Source organism: Lynx rufus, unplaced genomic scaffold, assembly GCF_022079265.1.
Source record: "Lynx rufus isolate CCGP_SWC_20201006 ecotype Redwood Valley unplaced genomic scaffold, mLynRuf1.p SCAF_18, whole genome shotgun sequence".
NCBI lineage: Eukaryota > Metazoa > Chordata > Mammalia > Carnivora > Felidae > Lynx > Lynx rufus.
Genome location: NW_025814832.1, coordinates 39,202,217 through 39,226,399, shown reverse-complemented (window position 1 = coordinate 39,226,399; position 24,183 = coordinate 39,202,217). Strand labels below are relative to the sequence as shown.

Below are 24,183 nucleotides of genomic sequence, written 5' to 3'. Positions count from 1 at the left end.
TTTTCTTTCTTCCCCTCATAGGAGTAATCTAAAATTTACTTGCTGTCTTCCCCAAAGAATTAATATAATTCTGGTCATATTGGGCATACTTTGAATAGAATTATTTCAACAAAAAGTATAGAGATTTAACATAAAAATTTGAGATGGAAAAAAATTAATATGATAGACATAGCTGAAAGTGAAATTTCAACACATCACCAGGAGAGACAAAAGTTCCCAAGGAGAAAGGTTTCACCCACTGGTTTACTAGGGGTGGACTAATTCTGAATCACTTCCAAGAAGTTGGAATAATAGTGACTGAATATAGGTGGCTGTGATAACTTTCTCAAAGCTGTAGGGAGGGATCTAATACCACTGAACACTGGTACGATGAGAGACTGAAGAAAAAAACCACATTACCAGACTTGTTTCCTATTTTATATGTAGGAAAAGTTGTAAATGAGGTCAATAGATAATTTGGAGGAAGTACCAAATAGTTTGGACAAATGTACAGATGTTTGTAAATTACTGTGTATGTATTGTGTGCTGCACAACTACTTTGAAATGTCTAGTAAATAACCTATTTTAAGCCACACTTCATATTTTGTGATGTTGAATGGTCTTTCTGCTTGAATCGAGCAAAGCAGTCGAGATTTTATATTTGGAATGCCAAAGAAATATTTTAAATTAAGAGAAAGGTAACCACAGAAGGGGTATCTTTTTTGATAAAACCTCACTCAGCCAAGAGCACAGATGATTTTTAATAAAACCAGTAAGAGAAACCTCTTCCTAAATTTTAGAATTTTTATCTTCCAACTTCTATCCCATGACTTTAGGTAAAGGGTAAGTTACACCTGATTTTCTTAGCTGTGCTTGGCCTCCACATGTGGAATCAATTGAGGTAAAATATGATGAAAGTTCTTATTGATTCAGAGGTTTGCTGTTTGCTTCTTATGAAGTGGATATTTGTATCCATGCAGACATAACCACTGACATTCACTGTTCATTGAGAGAACAGAGCAATTGCTGCCAGGTTTTCTCTTTGGTTCCTTATATTGTGCTTGTGATAGGCAGTAAAGCAGTGACCAATCCATCTGAAGAAAAGAGTGGAGATTTTTAGAATATAACTTCTTATTTCCAGTTCCATATTGTGTTCAGATATCATTGCTTCACTCAGAAGCAATTCCTATCGTCAGTCTTATGTGTATAGTAACATCTCCCCATATTAAGGTTTTGTGTGTATGCTTAATGAGAAGGATTTCAGTGTTTTTTTTTTTTTAAGTGACATTTCTAGTATTTGTTAAAGATGACCATACCCATAGGTCAGGAGCCTTTTCAGAATTGAACACTTTAATGGATGATTGTTCTCTGAGAAATGATAGAAGAACTGAAGTCCCAGTGGTATATCTATATCTCCTAGGGCAATTTTCAGCTGCCTAAAGATGCAAAGCCAGTAGCTAAAAAAAAGAGAGACTATACAGAATCTTGATGATGATGATGATGATGATGATGATGGAGAGGAGGAGGAGGGTGATGATGATGATGGCAGCATCAGCTAACATCACTGTGGACCTACTTTGTGCTGAGCTCCATGCTGAGTACTTTCCATATATTGAGGCTAAATCTCCCCTGCCAATTTCATGTTACCTCCTCAGTCCCATCACTTTTGTGAGTAATATTCAGTCAACAGAGTGCTGTAGATTAAAACCACCCTCGGCACACCTGGGTGGCTCATTCGGTTGAGCGTCCGACTTCAGCTCAGGTCATGATCTCGCAGTTCATGGGTTCGAGCCCTGTGTCAGGATCTGTGCTGACAGCTCAGAGCCTGGAAGCTGCTTCAGATTCTGTGTCTCCCTCTCTCTGCCCCTCCCAACTTGCGCTCACTCTCTCGCTGTCTCTCGTTCAAAAAGAAATAAACATTAAAAAATACATTAAAAAAAAAGAACCACTCTCTGCACTTGGTCTTGAGGCAAAGAAAACAACCAGGAGGTATGGAGTGAGCTGTGTGCAAATTCTGACCAAAAAAACACCCTAGAGGTTAAAACCAGGTTCCAGCCAGACAGCCTAGATCCTGGATGATATTAAGACTCACACGTTTTCTAAAGTTCTTTGAATTTAAGACCTGCATCTAACAAAACTCTCGCTCCTTTCTTTTTTCCTCTCATCTAATTCTGATTGTCTCTGGATGCTAGAAAATATTTAATGTTAATTCTTAAATCTGAATTATTTTTTATAAAGCTATTTATAAAGCACATTAATTTTAAAAAGTAAGGACTTAATAAGTATATGTGGTTATTGAGATTAACATGGTTTTCCTGTGATTATTTTATTCCTAATGCTTTGTTACAAGATTCGACTTTTTCCTTTACTGTTCCGTGCTCAGTACCTATTAGAGAGATTAACGTAAATCTTTATTCTCAGTCTTATTTCCTATCTCTTATAATCCAAAACCCACATCCTGCAAAGGAATCTTCTAATCCAAAACTCAGTTTGCATTTATAAATTTTAGTTGTGAATTATGATATATGTGTACAATAGAAATATTGTATCAGATTTCTGATCTTAGATAAATCAGGCAGTTTCTAAGATAGCAGCTTTTGTTTTCACTTGAAAAAGTTGAGGAACGGGGAGACAGAAGACAGTGTTAGAGAATGATCATACAATAACCATGGCTCTTGTTCCCAGTAAACCTATTTGTATTCTCATCCTTCTGTTGTAGGTGGTTGCCTATCACTATTGCCAAGCAGATAATGCCTACACCTGCCTGGTACCAGAATTTGTCCACAATGTTGCTGCCCTGCTCTGCCGCTCACCTCAGCTGGCAGCCTATCGGGAGCAGCTTCTTCGGGAGCCTCATTTACAGAGCATGCTGAGCCTTCGGTCCTGTGTTCAAGACCCCATGGCCTCCTTCCGGAGGGGAGTCCTGGAGCCTCTGGAGAATCTCCACAAAGGTACAGAAGGCAAAGAAGGTGAAAGGTGGAAGCTTTGGAGCCCAAGTTCACCTAGAGCGTGTCATAGAAATGACTATTTTTATTACATTGCCCAAAACGAATGTTCCATAGCTAATGTCCCACAGGATACAGTTAACAGATAAAAGATTTTTCTTGAAAAAATAAAACTTCATATGGGAAATGCTACTCCCTCCTTTCTTTATAAAGATTCTCATTTCCAAAAAGAATACATTTTCCTTGCACTAAACATAGTAGAGCTTCTAGTCCTTTCTGTAGAATTCAAAAAATCAGTAAAGCCATGACTCCAGCTCAGTGCTGTGGAGTTTGTGTGGTTAGAAACCTCCTCATCTTTATGTTTGGTATTTTTTTTATTACTTCACAGTTGAGGTAGAATGAAATGGCATCCATGGTCTCACAACTCTGTGTGTGTACTACAAATCAACTTTCCATTAAAACTATTTAGAAGGCATTGAGGATATTTTTAAGAAGTGGGGGAAAGTATGAAATGGAATCCGTCTCCCTCTCATGCCTCTCCTCCCCTTTTCCTCTGCAGCCCCAGTGTCCACCATGGCGTACGTGCAGGCATCTCCTTCACCCTTGTCTGCCCCATCCCTTTAACAATTTTTTATCAGTGCTGGAAGCCAGAGGAAAGGACTTGAGTGAGCATGAGGTTCCTGAGCAATCTGTTTATCCCTGAGAGACTTTTACATCTTTCTTGAGGGTTTCAGAGGTACTCAATAAGAAAAAGTGATCATAGTTTCGATTCTCCTGGCCGCCATCTTCAGTTATTTCAATCTCCATACTAGTTACTTGGGTATCAGAGTTTCAGACTTTTCAACTCTGATGACCTGTCTACACCTCTCCTACCTGTTAGCTTCTCTATATCCCAGACTTTTTTAAACCTTGGAATTTCTCCACAGATATTTTGAAGCATATTTTCTGTACAGTTAGTCTGCATCCTGCTAATTGCACCTTCATGATGTTTCTTACATCCATCAATCTCCTATTCATTCCTGCCATTGTGAACCCAAAGGCCATTCAATGACCTTTGCTCACAGCATCATATCGATTACTACCTTCCTGGTCTTCTCTAGTTTTTTGGTTTAGTGCTTCTTTCACATCATAGCACAGAAAATTATAAAAATTGGTATCGCATACTAGGATAAAAAATTCACAACTCCTTATGGCTAGACATGAATGGCCTTGAAGTTACAGCTATGCCAAGCCCCCAGTACCTTGAGGGCTAAAAGGATTCATTTTTAAGCACCCCTCTAACCCCTTTGTGACCTATCTGGTGGGGAAGCTCAGCCCCACCCTCGGCGGTCTTCTAGACTTTATATTCTGCTTCCAAATAAATCTTCATCAAGTTTTACTTTCATCACTCAATTTCCCTGCTCAGAAACCTCCAATGACTCCCTGTTGCCTAATGAATTAACTTCCAGCTTCTTAGTCCAGCATTTAAGGTACTCAATGGCATGGATCCAACCCACTTTCCAGCCTTACTATATACTCTTATCTGTATTAATCCTGTGTTTAAAATATAAAATATTCACCAGTTCTTAAACACTCACCGACATTTTCCTGCCTTCATACATTTGCTCATCGTTTCCTTTTCTTGTTATGCCTTCTGCTTACACCTCTGTCAAAATTCTGTCTTTCAACAACCAGCTTAAATGCCGCTTCATTCATAAAATGCTTGCTGATCCACCTGTCACCCTATATAGAGCATCCTTCCAAATTGACATTAGGGGTTTTTTTATTTCTAATTTATGATACTTAACACATTGTTATATGCATAGTAAGAATTTAAAATTTTATTACTAACGTTTACAGAACTATATGTCAAATACTATACTTTGTGCTTTGTAAGAATTAGTTATTTGTTTACTTGTCCTATCCCTTTAACTAAATTTTATACTACTGAAATTAGGAACCTTTGCTCATACATCTTTTATCTTTCGTAGTGGTTATCTCACCTTGAACATAGTAGTCGTTTCAGGAAATAAAGTTTGAACAAATGAGTGAACGTAGAAATTGCTCACAATACCGAGTGCCTTGATGGAAGGACAGTGATAACACGGACCTGCATCCTAGGCTGATTCAAGGAGAAGATCCAGATGCTTGCAGACTCAGCTCTGGAGTCTCAACCATGACTAACATGTTTTAATTTTGCTTCTGGATATATTTGCTGCTCACAGAGGTCTCCAGAAACAGCTTTAGATACCCTTATTGATAAATATTATTCTAAGTGAATTTAATTATTCTACCTAATTCCCATGTTCTTTTAAAACAAAATCCCCATCATGATCAATAGCTAGAAACACAATTTATAAAATAAATGAAATACTAAAAATTATTTTATTAACTTATAAGGCAGGAAAGAGAATAAAAAATTTTTTTGAAAGATGGAATGAGAGGTAATAAAAGACAGAGCATAGAGAATTCAGTCAGTGATACCATAAAAGTGTTGTACGGTGACAGATGGTAGCTACACTGGTGGTGAGGATAGCATAATGTATGGAGAAACTGAACTGTGTTACATACCTGAAACTAATGTAGCATTGTGTGTCAACTGTACTTAAGTTAAAAATGTTTTTAATTAAACTTTTTGAAAAATAAAAACATAAGATAATAAAATGAGTGTTGTGTTAGGCTGCTACAAAAAGAAGCATTAAGTCAAGCAGAGAAAGAAAAATACTATATGATCTCATTTATCTGTGGAATCTAAAAAAAAAACCAAAACAAACAAAAATAAAATCTCATGGATACAGAAAACAGGTTGGTGGTTGCCAGACACGGAGGGTGGGGTATGAGAAATGGAAGAATGGGATCAAAATATACAAACTTCCAATTATAAAATAAATAAGTCATGGAGATGTAATATACAGCATGGTGACTATAGTAATTATACTGTATTGCATATTTGAAACTTGCTAAGAGAGTAAATCTTAAAAGTTCTCATCACAGAAAAGTTTGTAATTGTGTAAGGTGATAGATGTTCGCTAGACTTGTGATTATCATTTTACAGTGTACACAGATGTCGAATCATTATGTTGTAGACCTGAGAGCAAAAAAAATCAAATTAAATGTTTTTAAAAAGATGATAGACTTAAAATCAATCATACCAATAATCACATTAAGTTTAAATGGACTGAGCATTTCTATTAAAAGGCAGAAACTTTCAGACCAAATAAAAAGCAAGACCCAACAATATGCTATAAGAGAGGTCATCTAAATACAAAGACGCAGATTAAAAGGATAGAAAAATATATACTTTGTAACCACAGAGCATAAGAAAACTGGAGTGTTATATTAATGTGAGGCTGAGTAGACTTCAAGACAAGTAGTGTTACCAGAGGGGCATTTGATAAACATAAAAGGACCAATTCTTGGGAAGATAAAAATAATCCTAAGTGTGTATATACCGAATAACAGAGGCTCAAATTATGTGAATCATTGTCAAATTGCCATGTTGTACCCCTGAAATGAATATAACATTGTGTATCAACTGCACTTCAATAGTAAATATTTGTATGAAAAAAATTATTTCAAAATAAAAATTTTAAGTTAAAAAAAATACATGAGTCGAAAACTGATAGAACTGAAGAGATAAACAGGCAAATAATCATAGCTGGAGATTTTAACACCTCTCAGTAAGTGTTAGAAGAAGCAGATAAAAAGTAAATATATAGAAGATTTAAACAACACTGTCAACCAACCTGATACACTCGCAATTTATAGACTACTACCCAGTAACTACAGAATATACATTCTTCTCAAGTGCACAAGGACCATATTCTGGGCCATAAAACCAAGTCTGAAGATTTCAGGAAGTTAAAATCTTATGGAAAATATCATCTGAGATAATGGAACTAAATAAGAAATCAATAAAAATAAAATCCTCAAATATTTAGAAATTTAACAACATACTTCCAAATAATCTTTGAGACAAAGAAGAAACCACAAAGGAAATTATAAAATATTTCAAAATGAGTAATATAAAATCAACATCTAACTTTCTGAGTTAATAAACTAAAAAAAAATGAGGAAAATAAACCCAGACTAAGCAGAAAGAAGAAAATAGTAAAAACAAGAATAGACATCAATAAATAGAAAAAATTTAACATTTAAAATGAGTAAACCACTAGCGAGACTTACGATGGAAATGAGAAAAGAAAAACTCAAATTAACATCAGGAATAAAAGAGGAGATAGCACTACAGTTCCTATAAGACATTAAAAGAAAAATAAGGAATTAGTATGAAGACCTTTATAACATAAATTCAATGACATAAGCTGGACAAAATCTCCAAAAAATATAGCTTACCAAAAGTGACTCAAGGAGAAATAGAAAATCTGAATAGCTTTATCTAGTCAATTTAATTTGTAATTAAAAAAATTTTTTTAACATTTATTTATTTTTGAGAGACAGAGTGTGAGCAAGGGAGGGGCAGAGAGAGAGGGAGACACAGAATCTGAAGCAGGCTCCAGGCTCTGAGCTGTCAGCACAGAGCCCGATGCAGGGCTAGAACTCATGAACCGTGCAATGATAACCTGAGCTGAAGTCGGACGCTTAACAGACTGAGCCACCCAGGCGCCCCTTAATTTGTAATTTAAAAGAAAAAAAAAATCTTCAACAAAAATACTACAGGCTCATGTGGTTTCACTGATGAGTTGTTTTCAATATTTAACGAAGAAATAATATCAATCATACACAAATGTTTTCAGAAAAATAGAGAAGGGAACATTTCTCATTTTGTTAGACAAGTATAATACTGAAACCAAAATAAGGTACAGATCTTGCAAGAAGAGAAATTCGGACCAGTATTCCTCATGATCATAATAGCAACATCCTGAAAAATTTAATAGCAAATCAATTAATTCTACTTGATCAGACATGCAATGTTAGTTTAACATAGTGTAATTCATATTAACAGAATAAATGAGAAAATCTATATGTCTTTATATAAATATGTGTATGTAAAATACATATGTATATATATAATCTCAATAAATGCAGTAAAGCATTTGACCAAATATTACAATTAATGATAAAAACTTTCTGAGGAATAGAAGAAAACTTAGTCTAATAAAGAAAACTCCAAAAAACATACAGCTAACAATGAAATGTTAAATACTTTCCCTCTACTATCCAGAGCAAGACAAGAATGTTCCCTCACTCATACCACTTGCATTTAACATTCACCATTCGACTGGTAGCCCAAGCTACCGTAATAAGAAAGCAAACAAGCAAGTAGTAAAGATTGGAAAGGGAGAAATAAATCTGTCTTTATTTGAAGATTTTTTTCTACCTAGAATATTCTAAGGAATCTACAAAAGAAAAATTAAGCCAACTTGAACTAATAATAAATATAGAACTTCAGGCTATCAGGTCAATATGCATATATCTATTGTATTTTTATACTAGCAGGAAAAAGTTGAAAACTGAAACTTCTAAAGTAGTGTGGTAGTTTTAAAACATGGCTGCAAATTCTTTGACATTCCTTCCATCCAGAGTTGCGGGGTCTGTGTGTCCTCCCCTTGAATCTTAGCAGGCTTATGACGGCTTCAACAAACAGAATACTACAAAGTAATGCCATGTGACATCTTGAGCCTGGGTCATAAATGCCCATGCAGCTTCCATCTTGTTTGGAGGATTCCACTGTCATGTGAGAAGTAAAGAAGTGAAAACCACGTGAGAGGCCATATATAAGTGTTCTAGTTGACTGTTTCAGACATCAAGTAATTCTAGCCCTGACATGTGAGGTTTTGTTCCAGATGATTTCAGCCCACAGCCGTGTAACTAACCCCTAGTTGTCTGATACAGCAGTAGATAACTGGAACAAATAACTTTTTCTGCAGCATCAAAACACTTAAGAATAAATGTAACAGCTGTATAAGACCCCCACAGTGAAAGCTGCAAAACATTGCCGAGTGAAATTAAAGAATTTAGTAAATAGAAAAAGTATACCATGTTGGTAGATTGGAATTTTTCCCCAAACTGGTCTGTAGATTCAACATAATCCTAATGAACAAAAGATTTAGATACTTCACAAAAGAAGATATACAGATGTGCCTACAAGCACATGAAAAGGTGTTTAACATCATTAGTCATCAGGAAAATGCAAATTAAAATCACAATGAGACACCACTGTACTCCCACTAGAGTAGTTAAAATTTAAGTTGAACATCAAATGTTGGTGAGGATGATAAGCAAGTGGAACTCTCACACATTGCTTGTGGGAGTATAAAATGGTACAACTACTTTGGAAAACTATTTGGCAGTTCCTTATAAAGTTAAATATAAATCTACTTTATGACCAAGAAATTCTATTCCTATGTATTTACCCAAAAGAAATGAAAACTTAGGTCTACAAAAAGACTTGTACAGGGATGTTCATAGCAGCTTTTTTCATAGTCGTCAAAAATGGGATACAACCCAAATGTCCATCAACAGAAGAATGGATAAACAAATTGTAGTATATTCATTCCATGGACTATTTCATAATGTTGAAAAGGAACAAACTAATAATACACTCAGCAATGTAGATGAATCTCAAAAACATGGTAAGCAAAAGAAGCAAATGTATAGCGATAGAAGAGTGATTGCCTGTTGAGGATTGACTATGAAGGAACCTAAGGGAATTTTCTGGAGTGAGGGAAATGTTCTATATTTTGATTGAGATGTTAGTTACATGAGTGTATATATTTGTCAAAACTGATCAAAGTGTACAATTAAGACCTTTGCAATTAACTGTATATAGTTTATCACAGTAACTTTTAAGATAGAGAATTTAAAATTTTTTTAATATTTATTTGAGAGAGAGAGAGAGCGAGCACAAGCAGGGGAGGGGCAGAGAGAAGGAGAGACAGAATCCCAAGCAGGCTTCACACCATCAGCACACAGCCCTATGCAGGGCTTGAACTCACAAACTGCGAAATCATTACCTGAGCCGAGATCAAGAGTCAGACGCTTAACCAACTGCACCATTCAGGGACCCCTAAGAGAATTTTTTGAAGGTACCTGAAGTTTTCCTTCCAGGAAAGTTCAGTGGAAAACATTTCCAGTTTAGATTCCAAAGCCAGGTTTCAAATTGTACATTTTTCTTTAAAAAAATGAGTCAGTATTTTCACAATACTTTAAGATTCTACAAGTGTGATGACTAAACCACATACATACATACATACAAACATACATATATACATACATACAAAGCAAATGGAAAAGTTTTGAAGTCTCCTGGTCAGCTTTTGCTTCAGCCACCAATATGCAATGAAAGGAGATACCAATTTGTTATCATAACTGAAAGGAAGGTAATTCATATGTAATGTGCAGCTTTTCTGAATGAAAATGTCTGATATGAGCCTTATTTTTTCACTTTTGATAATTCCCATACAATATACCAGTAATAAAATCCCATGCATTAGGATTTAGTTCTGACTTCAGTACTGGCTACCGTCTCTTCTCTTGCAGTCTCTGTAATTCTTGTTTCCCTCAGATACGCAGGCAGTCTTAGAATGGGGCTGCTAAGGACATCAGTTCCTGCATTTAAGTGTACCTGTAAGTGAGGGCAGTGGAGAATCCTTGGTGAATATGTATTTTACAAGGCAATAAAAAACAAAGGTTAAAGGGCATAGAAGCTTTTCCAAGAAGCTTTTCCAGGGACATGTCAGCTAGAACAGTGGCTCCTAAGCACCAGTCGATTTGAAGTTTCCATTAGTCCACTACAAAATAAAAAAATAGAAATAGCCTAGAATTTGTGTGGATGTAAATATAAATATAGTTTGGTGTATATGTGTATGTAAAGATTATGTCTTCCCTGTTTTTTAATATTAAAATATTTTTGTTCTATGAATAAATGGTGATAGTAAATGGTAGTTGCACTTTAAATGTTCTCACGTGGCAGGGCGCCTGGCTACCTCAATCAGTAGAGCATGCAACTCTTGATCTTTGAGATGGTGAGTTCAAGCCCCACATTGGGCATAGAGCTTACTTTTTAAAAAATAATAATAGGGGCACCTGGGTGGCTCAGTCAGTTAATTATCTGACTCTTGATTCCAGTTCAGATCATGATCTCATAGTTTGTGAGTTCAAGCCCCACATCCCTGCATCGGGCTCTGCACTGACAGTACAGAGCCTGCTTGGGATTCTTTCTCCCCCTCTCTCTGCCCCTCCCCCACTCTCACTTGTGTGCACTCTATCTCTCCCTCAAAATAAATAAACTTAAAAAAATAATAATATTATTACTAATAAATAAGTAGTAGCAATCCTTTGTTGGTTCCCAGTTATTTTTTTAATTTTCACTTGTCTATAAATCTTTATAGCTACTGATGATATAGACTATGTATTTAACCTACAGAGGGGTGCCTGGACATCACTTGGTTGGGCATACGACTCTTGATTTTGGCTCCAGTCATGATCTTGCAGTCTGTGGGATTGAGCCCCCACATTGGGCTCTGTGCTGGCAACACAGAGCCTGCTTAGGATTCTCTCTCTCCCTCCTTCCCTGCCCCTCCCTCACACATGCACTGTCTCAAAATAAAAGAACAAAATTAAATTAAATTAAAATAAATAAATAAATAAATAAATAAATAAATAAATAAATAAATAAAAATAACCTACAGAAGTTTGAAAATGAGCATGCAGAAGCATTCTTGTAAGGCTGGTTGCATTTGAGAGGTGAAGTCGACAGATCATTAAAGCCTCATCTCTTAAATTTATAACTGAAAAATCTTTTAGGAGTACTTCTCATTGTTTTTACAATGTTAGTACCATTTGGAAATCCTTTGCACTTATTCTGAATCCTAAAAAATGTAATCTTAGATAAACGTGATGCCCTTATTTCTTAACAGATGAAATATTTTTGACACTTCATATCCCCTATATTAATAGGTAATTTCTAAGTAACCACTTCAAGGAAGCAAATCTCAAAAAAAGAAAAAAAAAATAGCCACGATTTAGAACAAATCATTATCTTAAGTAGGGCACACATTTCCTTTTTTCCCCCTTTTTTTAAAAAAAGAAATCATACATTGTCTGCTCATGAGATGAATAACATAATCTAGAAATTTATGCAAATGAAAATTTGATTTTATTAGCAATTGAATTATTTCATTCATTAAAATGTCCATATCATAATTGAGAGTATATTCTTGATCTTTATGCTTAAGAATGCCTCTGAAATGTTTTTCCCAAAGAAAAATCTCAGCAGATGCATTATCACCAGCCTTTTCCTCCCCTGGAAAATCATGGCTTTCTTAGGAAGAAATCTGGGTGAAGTTAAAGGAGGTGTAATTGGAGTGGTAGAGGCAATGGTGTGCTGGTAAAATTTTAACAGCCAGCTGGGGAAGGAGGGCTTATAACATTTGCCGGTTTCCACTCTGTAAATAAATATTCCCACCTCAGCCAATTTCAGGCTACCGGCTTCTTGACAACGAGCTCTTGAAAATACTGCAGTGGGCTGTCCCAGGCCAGTCCAGGGTGGCTCCAGCACGCCACCTGGTCGGGCAGGGTGATGGTGCTCAGTAACAGGGAACAGATCTATTACAGCTGCCAAGCAGCTGTATGATAAGAAATTTCCTCTATGGACGTTAAGACAAAATTATGCATAAGGGTGCCGTGGTCCACAAAATCAAGAATGCTGGGGCGCCTGGGTGGCGCAGTCGGTTAAGCGTCCGACTTCAGCCAGGTCACGATCTCACGGTCCGTGAGTTCGAGCCCCGCATCAGGCTCTGGGCTGATGGCTCAGAGCCTGGAGCCTGTTTCCGATTCTGTGTCTCCCTCTCTCTCTGCCCCTCCCCCGTTCATGCTCTGTCTCTCTCTGTCCCAAAAATAAATAAACGTTGAAAAAAAAAAAAAAAAATTTTAAGAATGCTAAGAGTCCCCAGTTTTGTGGGTCAATCCATTAGTTCCAGGCAACCTTTTTCTCTTCCTTAATTCTTTAGATTCCCTACAGGAATAATGTTTTTTCTCAGTACTACGTCATCTAGGATGCCATTTCATGAATAATCATTGTTAATAAAGCTGGAATCCATAGTTCATTTCCTAAAAGGTCACCAGATAAAAGTAATAGTTAAAACTCTTCATAATTTGAGAACTGACTTATATTTCTTAGGATGTTGAAATTAAATTCCTGTAAATATAAAGCTTGTACTTTGGGGAAAAAATAAAGTTTTATTAGTCATGAAAAAAAATCTGCATATTTTCAAATAGAGAACCAAAATATGTATTTTCAATTGGTCTTGACTCCTTTAAAAGAGCCAATCTTGGGGCACCTGGGTGGCGCAGTCGGTTAAGCGTCCGACTTCAGCCAGGTCACGATCTCGCGGTCCGTGGGTTCGAGCCCCGCGTCAGGCTCTGGGCTGATGGCTCAGAGCCTGGAGCCTGTTTCCGATTCTGTGTCTCCCTCTCTCTCTGCCCCTCCCCCATTCATGCTCTGTCTCTCTCTGTCCCAAAAATAAATAAACGTTGAAAAAAAAAATCTTAAAAAAATAATAAAAAAAAAAAAAGAGCCAATCTTATACAGAAACCCACAGACTTTTCCTTTTGTCCGCAACTTCCTGCTTTTCCTCCTCAGGTATAACCAGTTTTTCACTTCAGGTATCCAGTGACTTCTTTCTTCCCCCTACTTTCCTGCCTTCAGAGTCTGTCAAGTCCTACTCACCACACTTGATCCTTGAACAACTCAGAGGTTAGAGGTGGTGACCCCCACAGAGTTGAAAATCTGCATATAACTTGTGATTCCCCCAAAAACTTAACTGATAATAGCCTACTGTGGACCCGAAGCCTTACCGATAACAATTAGCACACATTCTGTATGGTATATGTATTATATAATTTGTTTTTTAATTTAGAGAGAGCAAGTGGGGGAGGGGCAGTGAGAGAAGGGGACAGAGGATCTGAAGTGGGCCCTGTGCTGACAACAGCAAGCCCAGTGTGGAGCTCAAACCCACAAACCACGAGATCATGACTCAAGTCAAAGTCGGATGCTCAGCCAACTGAGCCACCCAGGCGCCCCTATATAATGTAGTCTTACAATAAAGTAAGCTACTGGAGAAAAAGCTAAGAAAATCATAAGGGGGAGCACCTGGGTGACTCAGTCGGTTAAGCGTCCCAACTCTTGATTTTGGCTCAGGTCATGATCTCATGGTTCATAGGATGGAGCCCCACATCAGGCTCTGTGCTGATAGCATGGAGCCTGCTTGGGATTCTCTCTCTCCCTCTCTCTTTGTCCATCCCACACTCATGCTCTCTCTCGAAATAAATAAACATTTTTTTAAAGAAAATCATAATGAAGAGAAAACAAATTTACAGTGCTGTACTAAATTTGTTTTTAAAAATCCACATTTGTTTTTAAAAATGTAAGTAGACCCTCACAGTTCAAAGCCATATTGTTTAAGTGTCAAATGTGGTAACTTTTGCTTATTACCCCTAATTCATTTGTACTAATGTGTACATTCACCTGGGTTTTCTGAGGGTTTTTTAGTTTATCAACTTTGAGAGAGCGCGCACGCATGGTGGGGAGAGACAGAGAGAGAAGGAGAAAGAGAATCCCAAGCAGGCTCTGCACCAGCAGCGCAGAGCCCAAGGCTGGGCTTGAACTCACACAGCATTCCAGAGTTGGACACTTAACCAACCGAGCCACCCAGGCGCCCCAACCTGGGGTTTTTCTAATCTCTAATTTGTTCATTATAGATCAAGATTTACTAAGCATTTAGTGAGAGTGAAAGCCTAAAAACTCACCAAGCCTTTTTCTACAGCCTAGCCCTAAAGCTAAACTGATTTTGTCAGTTTAGGAGAGGGTAGAGTCCAGGAGGGAACTGAATACAAAAGTGACAGGTATTTGTCTTTCCCACATGACTCCTCCCTCCTAGGAAGATCACACAAGGGTCTGGTCTTCGTGAATCTGCTTAGGTATAGCCTAGGAAGCTGCTAGTTCTTTTTTGTTTTTGTTTTTTTTTAATTTTTTTTTAATGTGTATTTATTTTTGAGAGAGAGAGAAACAGAGCACGAGCAGGGGAGGAGCAGAGAGAGAGGGAGACACAGAATCTGAAACAGGCTCCAGGCTCTGAGCTGTCAGCACAGAGCCCAACGCGGGGCTCGAACTCACAAACCGTGAGATCATGACCTGAGCCGAAGCCAGACGCTCAACCGACTGAGCCACCCAGATGCCCCGGAAGCGGCTAGTTCTATAAGATCTTGGGATCCAGCCTGCCTGGTTAAAATCTGTGTACTGGCTGGGATTCCTTTTCTCTGTTCTACCACCCTTACTTCCCACTGCACATTCACATGAAGTCATATATACTGCTTTGGACTTCACGTTAAACGGTTTTTTTCTTTTTTTTTTTTCTTTTGGAAATTCCCAAAGGAACATGTGATTGTATTCTCTTCAGTGCTATTAGATGAGGTGGGGGCAGAAGGGGAAGCAAATTCTTTTCAGCTTTTTCAAGTGTGAGAGAAAAATGAGTTTCCATGTTCAAATTTTCACAAATGTTCAAATTTTCACAAATGTAGTTCAGTCTGTTTCACAACTGATAACATGAGGGAAATGATGATGATGATACCTGGACTTCATGTATTACATATGGAACAAAACTTTTACCCCTGGTAAAAACAAAATGAATTCACTAAATGAATTATTCTTTGTCTTTATAATAAATTATGTACTCTAAGCATTTAGTAAACACAGGAGACATCTTTTCTAATCTTTTTTTCCCAAACAGACATGTGATCAAATACCCAAAAAGAACTCAGTTATCTGCTTGGTAATTATTAAGTAATCTGTTTCTTTCTGTCTCAGAGAGAAAAATCCCAGATGAAGATTTCGTCATCTTAATTGATGGATTAAATGAAGCAGAATTTCACAAACCGGATTATGGGGATACAATTGTGTCATTTCTGAGTAAAATGATTGGAAAATTTCCGTCTTGGCTCAAACTGATTGTCACAGTTAGGACCAGTTTACAGGTATGTGTTTGATTGTTTTGGGACCATAAATAATTTCTCTTGGAGAGCGCTTAAACAGAAAAAGTTCTAGATCCTTGTTCCCTTACTGATGAGTCTTTCTAAACCCCTGTCATGTCCTGGAGCACTAGAAAGAATAATTCCCAAAGAGTCTATTTTGAGAGTAAGAGATACAATGACCTAGAGAGAGCATTCTGTGTATATGACTCTCTTGCTCAGATTCCTGTTCCCATTGCTCTAGATAAAGTGTCCCTCAAAATAACATGAAAAGAAAGTCTATTTTCTACTTTGTCCTGAGGATAGCAATGCAAATAGAATCCCTCACTCTAATTTACTGTTTGACTTTTGTTTTACCTTTTTTTTTTTTTATCGTGTGATGCCATGCAAAACCCAGTTCAGTCTGCCATCTAGAGTCAGATTTTCTCCTTCTTCCCTCTGCTTCTACTTGAACAACTTTTCTGTAGCATGAAGGTGTATGCCTTCCTCTAAGAAATATTGGCAGACTTAAAGCTTTAGATTAAAATTACTACCACTGAAACATAAGATTTTTTTTTAATCTTTTTTACCTTCCCTCCTCACTCACTGATCATTTAATGGCCTGGAAGAAGGACTAGGAATATGGATCTGAGCCTGTAAAGACACGCAGGCTAAGGATAAATGACTCCACCTTCTCTGCCATTTTCTTTGTAGCTGAGTTAGTATCTCCCACTCTTTACATATTCATACTTAGTTTAGAACAGAGTTTCTAGCCTTTTTTTTTTTTTTTTTTGCCTAACCATTGCCTCTTGATGAACATCAAAATCTCACATATTATACACCTATCCCACTATTTTGATACAAACCACTTGTAACAATTACTAGTGTACAGAAAACAGTCTTAGCTCCCTCCATTTCCCTTCTCCCAGGGACTAGGAGTATTCCTACATACTGACCAATTAGCTTTACTAAAGCAATCTCAAAAGACATTTTAAGTATGACCTGATGAGCAGATGACTTTAACCTTTCAGCTATACCAAAGACCAGGAAAAGTACTCTATATATTAATCTACAAAGTCAAAATTTCAGTGTCCTCATAAATCAACACCTGTAATAACTTCCCAGATACTTCATTCACTTCAACCAAGAATTTTCTTATTTTCATTCGGCTCTGACAGTGAAATCATTCATAGGTCTTACGAAAGAAGAACCCTCATATGTGATCATTCATTATTTCCACACGTATTTCTTAACTTCAAGTGTGGCGGGCATTTTCTAGGAACTGAAGACACAGCGGTGAACAATACAATGTCCCTACCTTTTAGCTTTTATTCTAGTGAGGAATACAAACAAAAACTAAGTAAAAAATTAAAATTAAAATTTTAGGTAGTTTTTGTGTTACGAAGACAAATAAAATAGGGTAAGGATAAATGAGGATGATAGTTATTTTAGATAGAGCAATGGGAAGGCCCTCTCCAAGGAGCCTGGCAAAATGATGAGATCTAATTTACCTTTTTAAGAGATTTCTTTGGTTGCTGGCTACATAGATAATAAAATGTAGGGGATCAAGAACAGGAGCAGTAGTATAGGTGAAAGGTGATGGTGGCTGAGATGAGGGTGGTAATGGTGGGGACCCTGTGAAGTGGTCATACTTTGACTATGAAGGGGAATCAAAAGGACTTAATGATGAGCTGAGTGTGGAGGTGAGCAAGAGAGAAGATTCAAAAATGAATCACAGGTTTTCAGTAAGCAATTGGGTAAATGCCGGTATGAGGAAAAGAGAAAGATCCCAGAGACCTCCCGTGATTTGGTGATGGGGTCATTTATTGACGTGGGAAGGTTTTGTGGTGGGGGGGAAATGCACTAGTTCTGATTTGGTCACATTAGGTTTGTCTACACAACATCCAAGTGTAAATGTTGAGTAGACATAGGTATACGATGGGAGCTCAGAGGAGAGGACTAAGCCGGAAACACAAGGTTAGGCCTCACCCACAAGTAGATGATATTTAGAACCATGGGACCAAAGAACTATTGTAGGGAGTGAGGGTGGCTAAATAGGAGAAAGGAGTGGAGACCCAAGCCCTGGGTGCAATGAAAGAGGAGCCAGGAAAGGCTGGTAGGAGTGGCCGGTGTGCTAAGAGGAAAATGAGGGGGGCATGCTACGGAAGCAAGCTGCAGGAAGTGACTCAAAAGGCGTGACCAGCTCTGTGAAACACTACTGAGAGGCTGAGCAAGGTGAGCCCTGAAACATGGTTATTGAGTTTGGCAAAGTGAAGATTACATGTAACCTTGACAAGAACCATTTGAGTGAAGTGATGTGGTTGAGGTCTGCTTGCAAGACAGAATGGGAAGGAGGAATGAGAGTTAGGAAGTAGGGAAAACTCTCCAGTGAAGTTTTGCTAAAAATGGGAACAGAGATACAGGACAGTAGCCGGAGGGAGGAATTGAGGTGTCATTTGTCTGTATGACCCAGTGTAGGAGAAGAAATTGATGCAGAACAAGAAAGTGGATACTTACAGGACCAAAGTCTGTACACAGATAAGAAAAGATGGAACCCAGAGCATGAGTCACCACAAAGCCCTACAACCTTTCCCCAGTATAATTTCCAAGCAGAGCACCAAGGTACCAAGCTTATTAGAAGTATTCCTTTGGGGTAAGGCATCTCCAGAAAGCCTTCGTTAATATGTAGTCATCTTATTAGGAAGGTTAGAAAGGTACGTGTTTATATGGAGTTCTCTGAGTCCTTAGACGTTTCTCTTATTGAATTGTACTTTACATCATGCCATGGTTTACCCTGAGAAAAATTAAAGCAAAAGAGTTATGTGGCACTCCATTTTCTATTTATTTTAGGAGTGTTATGTAGACTATTGGCCATTGAATCCCTCCTAAAGTACCCTTTATGAAGACCCATAAAAAATTATCTCAAGTCTCAATATTAGGAAAAATTATGTCACTTCTGTGCAACTAATTTGTTTTAATCTGTGGATACTAATACTTAATCGTATTTCCCTCTTTGGCCACTCAGAAGTTTAGAATAAATTTGTGGACCTCACAATTGATCACAAGAGTTAGGGGAAACTGAAGGTCTTTCTGTCTCTCTCTCTCTCTCCATCTGTTTTAGGAAATTACCAAGCTGCTGCCTTTCCATAGGATTTTTTTGGATCGACTAGAAGAGAATGAAGCCATAGACCAGGACCTGCAGGCTTACATCCTGCACCGGATACACAGCAGCTCAGAGATCCAGAATAACATTTCACTTAATGGCAAAATGGACAATACTACATTTGGCAAACTCAGTTCTCATCTCAAGACCCTCAGTCAAGGGTCCTATCTATACCTGAAACTCACATTTGACCTCATAGAGAAAGGCTATCTAGTGTTAAAGAGCTCTAGCTACAAAGTAGTTCCTGTTTCACTCTCTGAGGTTTATTTACTCCAGTGCAATATGAAGTTCCCAACCCAGTCTTCCTTTGACCGGGTGATGCCTCTCCTGAATGTGGCAGTGGCCTCCCTGCACCCACTGACTGATGAACATATCTTCCAGGCCATCAATGCTGGTAGCATTGAAGGCACCCTAGAATGGGAGGATTTTCAGCAGAGAATGGAGAACCTCTCCATGTTCCTAATCAAGCGCAGAGACATGACTCGTATGTTTGTACATCCTTCTTTTCGAGAATGGCTTATCTGGAGAGAAGAAGGAGAGAAAACCAAATTTCTCTGTGATCCCAGGTAAGCCATAGACCTGTAATAAGCAATTCTGAGCCTATTTTGTATTTATTGCATGGAGCATGGGTATTGAAAGCAGTGAGAAGTGTTCTTCATTGAACATTTCACACAGAGGAAACATCATCTCCGTTTCTTCTCCAGACCAGGTTGTAATGAGGTTAACTAATGTATTTCCTCACAATGTTACTTTTAAGACACAAAATCTGCATAGATATTTAGAATGCTCCCCTAAATTCCTGTATATTTGTAAATAATTTTCTCTGTGCTAGTGGACCCAGGCTATAATTAATTTAGCCATTTAACACACTTCCTTAGTGTTCTTCAGATATGAAGAAAAGAATTGGTATATTGTTCATCTCTTTGACTTAGAGCAGAATCATTTTAAAATCACGATTACACTTTTAAAAGCCATACCATTGTCAAAGCCACCAGTGAATAACCCCATTAAAGCCCAGCCCATGCTAAGATTTGTGCTGGAAAATGGAATCTTAAACCTCACAGCTGAAACAGACCTGAAGAGATCAGCTGGTCCAGCTGCTCTACCTTTAGATGAATAAGGTGCCATTGTCCGTCCCCATTTTACTACAAAGGCCTTAAGATGCTGAATCAGTGCTGGAGGTCATCGAGTTAATAGGTGGGGGGAAAGGAGGAAGGACTAGAAAAAGCATGGCAAGTATATGGTATGTGCCACCACTCCCCTGCCCTGCATCCACGCATCCCCAGCACTCTTTCCTGATGAGCCTGACCCTGACTTAATAATCGTTCTCAGCTCAACAAACCAGACCAGGTATGAAACTGTTTCCCATTCCCTTGGGTAGAACTAGATCTCTAGCATCCTAGTGGGGAGTGCTTTCTACTCCTCCACGCTAACCTTTTTAAAAGACTTATTCCTTTAATAAAGTTTTCAAAAGCAGATCTATCCCTGACTTCCTGGAAACAAAGAAGACACCAATAACATAGCTGGCAGATGCAGAGTATATTCTGGCTAAAAAGAAGAGGGACCAAATTTGCCTGTGCCTCTGTCCATGACTCACCAGAGAGACTCAACTCTGACCATGCTGGGGTTTTATTTCTCTCCTGGCATGTTCTTCACCCGGCCTGACTACACACAACTGTGCTTGTGGGCATGCTGCTTGGCCTACTTCATGCCAATTCATTAGAAAATTAGTTCCAGATTCTGATGAAGATATTAAGCCAGGCAGTAGATTTTGTGGTATTTTCCTGAGAGGGAGACTTTTAAAGAAACAAGCTATAGTGGAAAGAACATGGATTTTTGAGTCATTACCTGCATATAAATTTCTTCTAGGGACTGTGACCTTTAGAGAGTTTTATGTTTCTGAGACAATTTTCTTATCTATGTAAAAGAGATAATAATTCCTAAAGTTGTTGAGAATTAAGTGAGGTCATGTAGTACCTAGAATAGTACAGAGTATGAAGAAAGTGTTTAAGGAATGTTCTTTTTCCTCCCATCTCTTTGCAGTAATAGACCCTCAACTAAATCCTGTGGCTAATTGGATAGGCAGCAGTAAGTAGTCTTCTGCTGTTAGCATTCAGGGGCACAAGATTTAAAAAAAAACAAAAACCAAAAAAAAAGCAAAAAGATAAAACAAACAAACAAAAAAAACCCCACTGAGTCTGAGTCTCTTCTGTGAATTGTATGGCATTCCCAAGAGTGTTTTATTATAAATCCCACTAGTACTGCCATGACGCTTAATACACAGAGTTGGCAACCACATATTTAAGAAAAAGAGACCAATCTAGAATTGCCTAATGAAGACTTTGAAACCAGTTTCCAGAGAACTTTGCTAGTTGATCTGCTCCCTCTCTTCTTGGAACATCTCAAAGAATTGAAAGCTGAGGTCCCAGGCAGCCAGGTTTCTACTGAATCAACCATATCCTTACAACAGGTGAAACCCTTAGGGGCTCCCAAAGGAGAAAATATGGTTTGTTGCTGCCATATCATGACTTTCCAGGATTACCTTCTCAACATGATTTATTAACTAGAAGCATTTTGGCAACCAGCTGATACACTGGGACAAGCAAACACTTCTAACTTCAGACGCTATGTAGTCTGTTCCCTGGTGATGAAATAACACTCAGAGCTGCTGAGGGATCATCATATATCACTTAATGGCAGAAAGAGTAAAATAGTAGGACCAGGAGTTATCAAAAAAGCTTCCTTACATTTCATTTCAGTTGGAATTCAGCCTTCTACCCAGCACTGTCTGGCACCAGCTTTGTTACTAAAGTATTGATCTTAGAGCTTGAGGCCCCCTGGGTCAATGAGATGGAAATTCACTAAGAATTTAATGCTATTGGCAAAGCCCAAGCTGGCCTTTCAAAGAAACTGACTGTAATTGCTTTCCGTTTCAGGCAAGTCTGATTAACAGGACTCTTTCAAAGCAGGGTTTGTCTTTGTGGCCTTCAGCCTCTACTTCCCGTACATTCCCCCTCTGCTCTCCAGTTTCTCCCTAGTTTCTCTCTAGAGCATCTCATGTATTTCAGTAGACCAGAGAGACCAACTCTGTGCCTCTGAAATCACATTACATAAGCCAGTGCCGACATGCCTGTCTCAGTGTAGGGAGAACTCTCAGAGGCGACAGGACATCTCTATTTTTCCTAGTCCATTTTCCTGGGTTTTCAACACTCACTCGTTCGCCCTGAACTTGCCGACCTTATTAGGGAATTAGACACAGATGAGAATATTGTATTGTGAAGCCAAAAAGTAGTTGATCCTCGTCAGAAATAGGCCACCCACAGAGGTACTTCTGCTAAGTTGAAGAGAGTGAGTAATCTGAGGATGTACTGGAAAGAGGAAATAGAGCCAAAGGTCAGTGCTACAGCCAAGATAGAGTTTTCCTTATTTTAAGTATCAGACAGCCTGTTGTCCCAGGATCAGGGCAGATAACTGACATCCCAGAGGGAATAACCTAGTGTTGCATAAACATACAACTGTCACAGGAAGATGAGTTATAGATGTCCTTTCTCAACTTGGTAACAGGATGGGTGTGTGTGTGTATCCAACTGTAAGCAGAGTGAAAAATCTTTTATCATATCAGAACTTCTAAGATTTTAGACTTGCATTCTGTATGAAAATATGCCTCTTGAAGCCCGCACAAACCTCAGACCTCACCACCTTATTCTAGCTTTCCATTTCCCACTATTCATCACTGTCATATCCTGAAATTAATCCATTTTATATTTTATTCCCATGGGCACTGAGATATCAGATTAACTCACTAATCTTATAAACTGATCTCTGCTATTCTAATAAGAGGGAGATAGCAAACCCATTTGAAGCAACTTGTGCATTTAAAGTAAGGCGTTTGAGAAAAGAAGTCATCAGTCTTTGTTATCTAACCTATTAATGACTTTGATCATTGAAATTTGAGGCTGGGAGAGTAAACAGTTGGGGGCTGCTGGCCTTATGCTGCTTAACATTTCTGCACAGCGTTAGGCTAGCCCTGCATGAACACCCTTTCTTTTTTTGTTTCCTTTCTTCACCATCTCCATCTTCACAGTATCTAGCCTCCCATTCCACAGGAACAGCTCACAGATCAATGTTTACACATATACATATATATAGGAATATATATGTAAGATTTTTATATCAAGATTAGAAGATTCAGTATTTTTAACTTTTTTAATAAAACACATGATGCTTGTGAACTTTTTTGAGTACTGAGCTGATACAACTTAATGAGGTTATGATTTGGGAGCCTAATTTGGGTTGACCTGATTTCCTCAAACTAAGAGAAATAAATTTTATGGTGGGTAAAAAAGGGGAAGGGCTGCACAAATCCTACCTATTCCTTGTGGGTATAGTTGAGTATTTACTTAATTCTTTGTGACCAGAGTTGATGTCTTATAATACGTGGTCTGTTAAGATTTGTCCTCATCATTTTGGTCATGTTAGTCCATGAATTACACATTGGAGACCTGATGCTCCAAAATCTGTGCCACAAAGCAGAGTGTCGGAGAAGAATCAATGTGCCTAAGTTAAAAAAGAAAGCATTCTCCCTAAAAAGGAAAACTAACTCTGTGCGGAGGACCTGCACAGCCTGGCTTCTTATAGAATACATGGCCTGAGATAACCATAAATGGTTATGGTGATGTTGTTTATTTGTTTGTTTTAATCCAAACATGAGCCTCCAGGCAGGATGACATTCAACCTTGCCATCACTGAAACACAAACTCTAGATTACTACTGATAGCCGTTGCAGGCTCCCACAACAACCCCTCAAAGTGGGAATGGGCTCTGTGCTTTCTAGAAGCATTAGGGAAGAATTTAGCAAAGTGATGGATCATTGGAAGGAAGGAAAAAAAAAAAAAAAAAGGTCCGGGAATAAATCAGCCCTTAGGAGAGGTTTGGAAGAGTTCAAACAAGGAAAAAGGTGGTGTACCACACATCTACTAGCACTTGACTATCAGGAGGTGATCTACCTGCCTGGAAATATTAACTCTCTAATCTCCGTTCTGGGTCTACATCTGCTTCACTTCTAATTCTTTTCTGTCACTAAGGGGAATTCCGTCTTCTGAATTCTTCTGTTATGGTTTGAATGTAGTTTCCATGAAGAGATTTCAAGGA

General features: G+C 38.1%; 1 protein-coding gene across 1 annotated transcript in view; it reads left to right on the top strand.

The window, feature by feature from the left end:
- TANC2 (tetratricopeptide repeat, ankyrin repeat and coiled-coil containing 2) overlaps positions 1-24,183 on the top strand; it is a 371,592-nt gene that overhangs the window by 280,218 nt on the left and 67,191 nt on the right. The window contains exons 12-14 of the mRNA XM_047081653.1: positions 2,699-2,930; positions 15,730-15,896; positions 18,991-19,598. Of these exons, the coding sequence (XP_046937609.1) occupies positions 2,699-2,930; positions 15,730-15,896; positions 18,991-19,598 (1,007 nt within the window). The remainder of the gene's footprint in view (positions 1-2,698; positions 2,931-15,729; positions 15,897-18,990; positions 19,599-24,183) is intronic.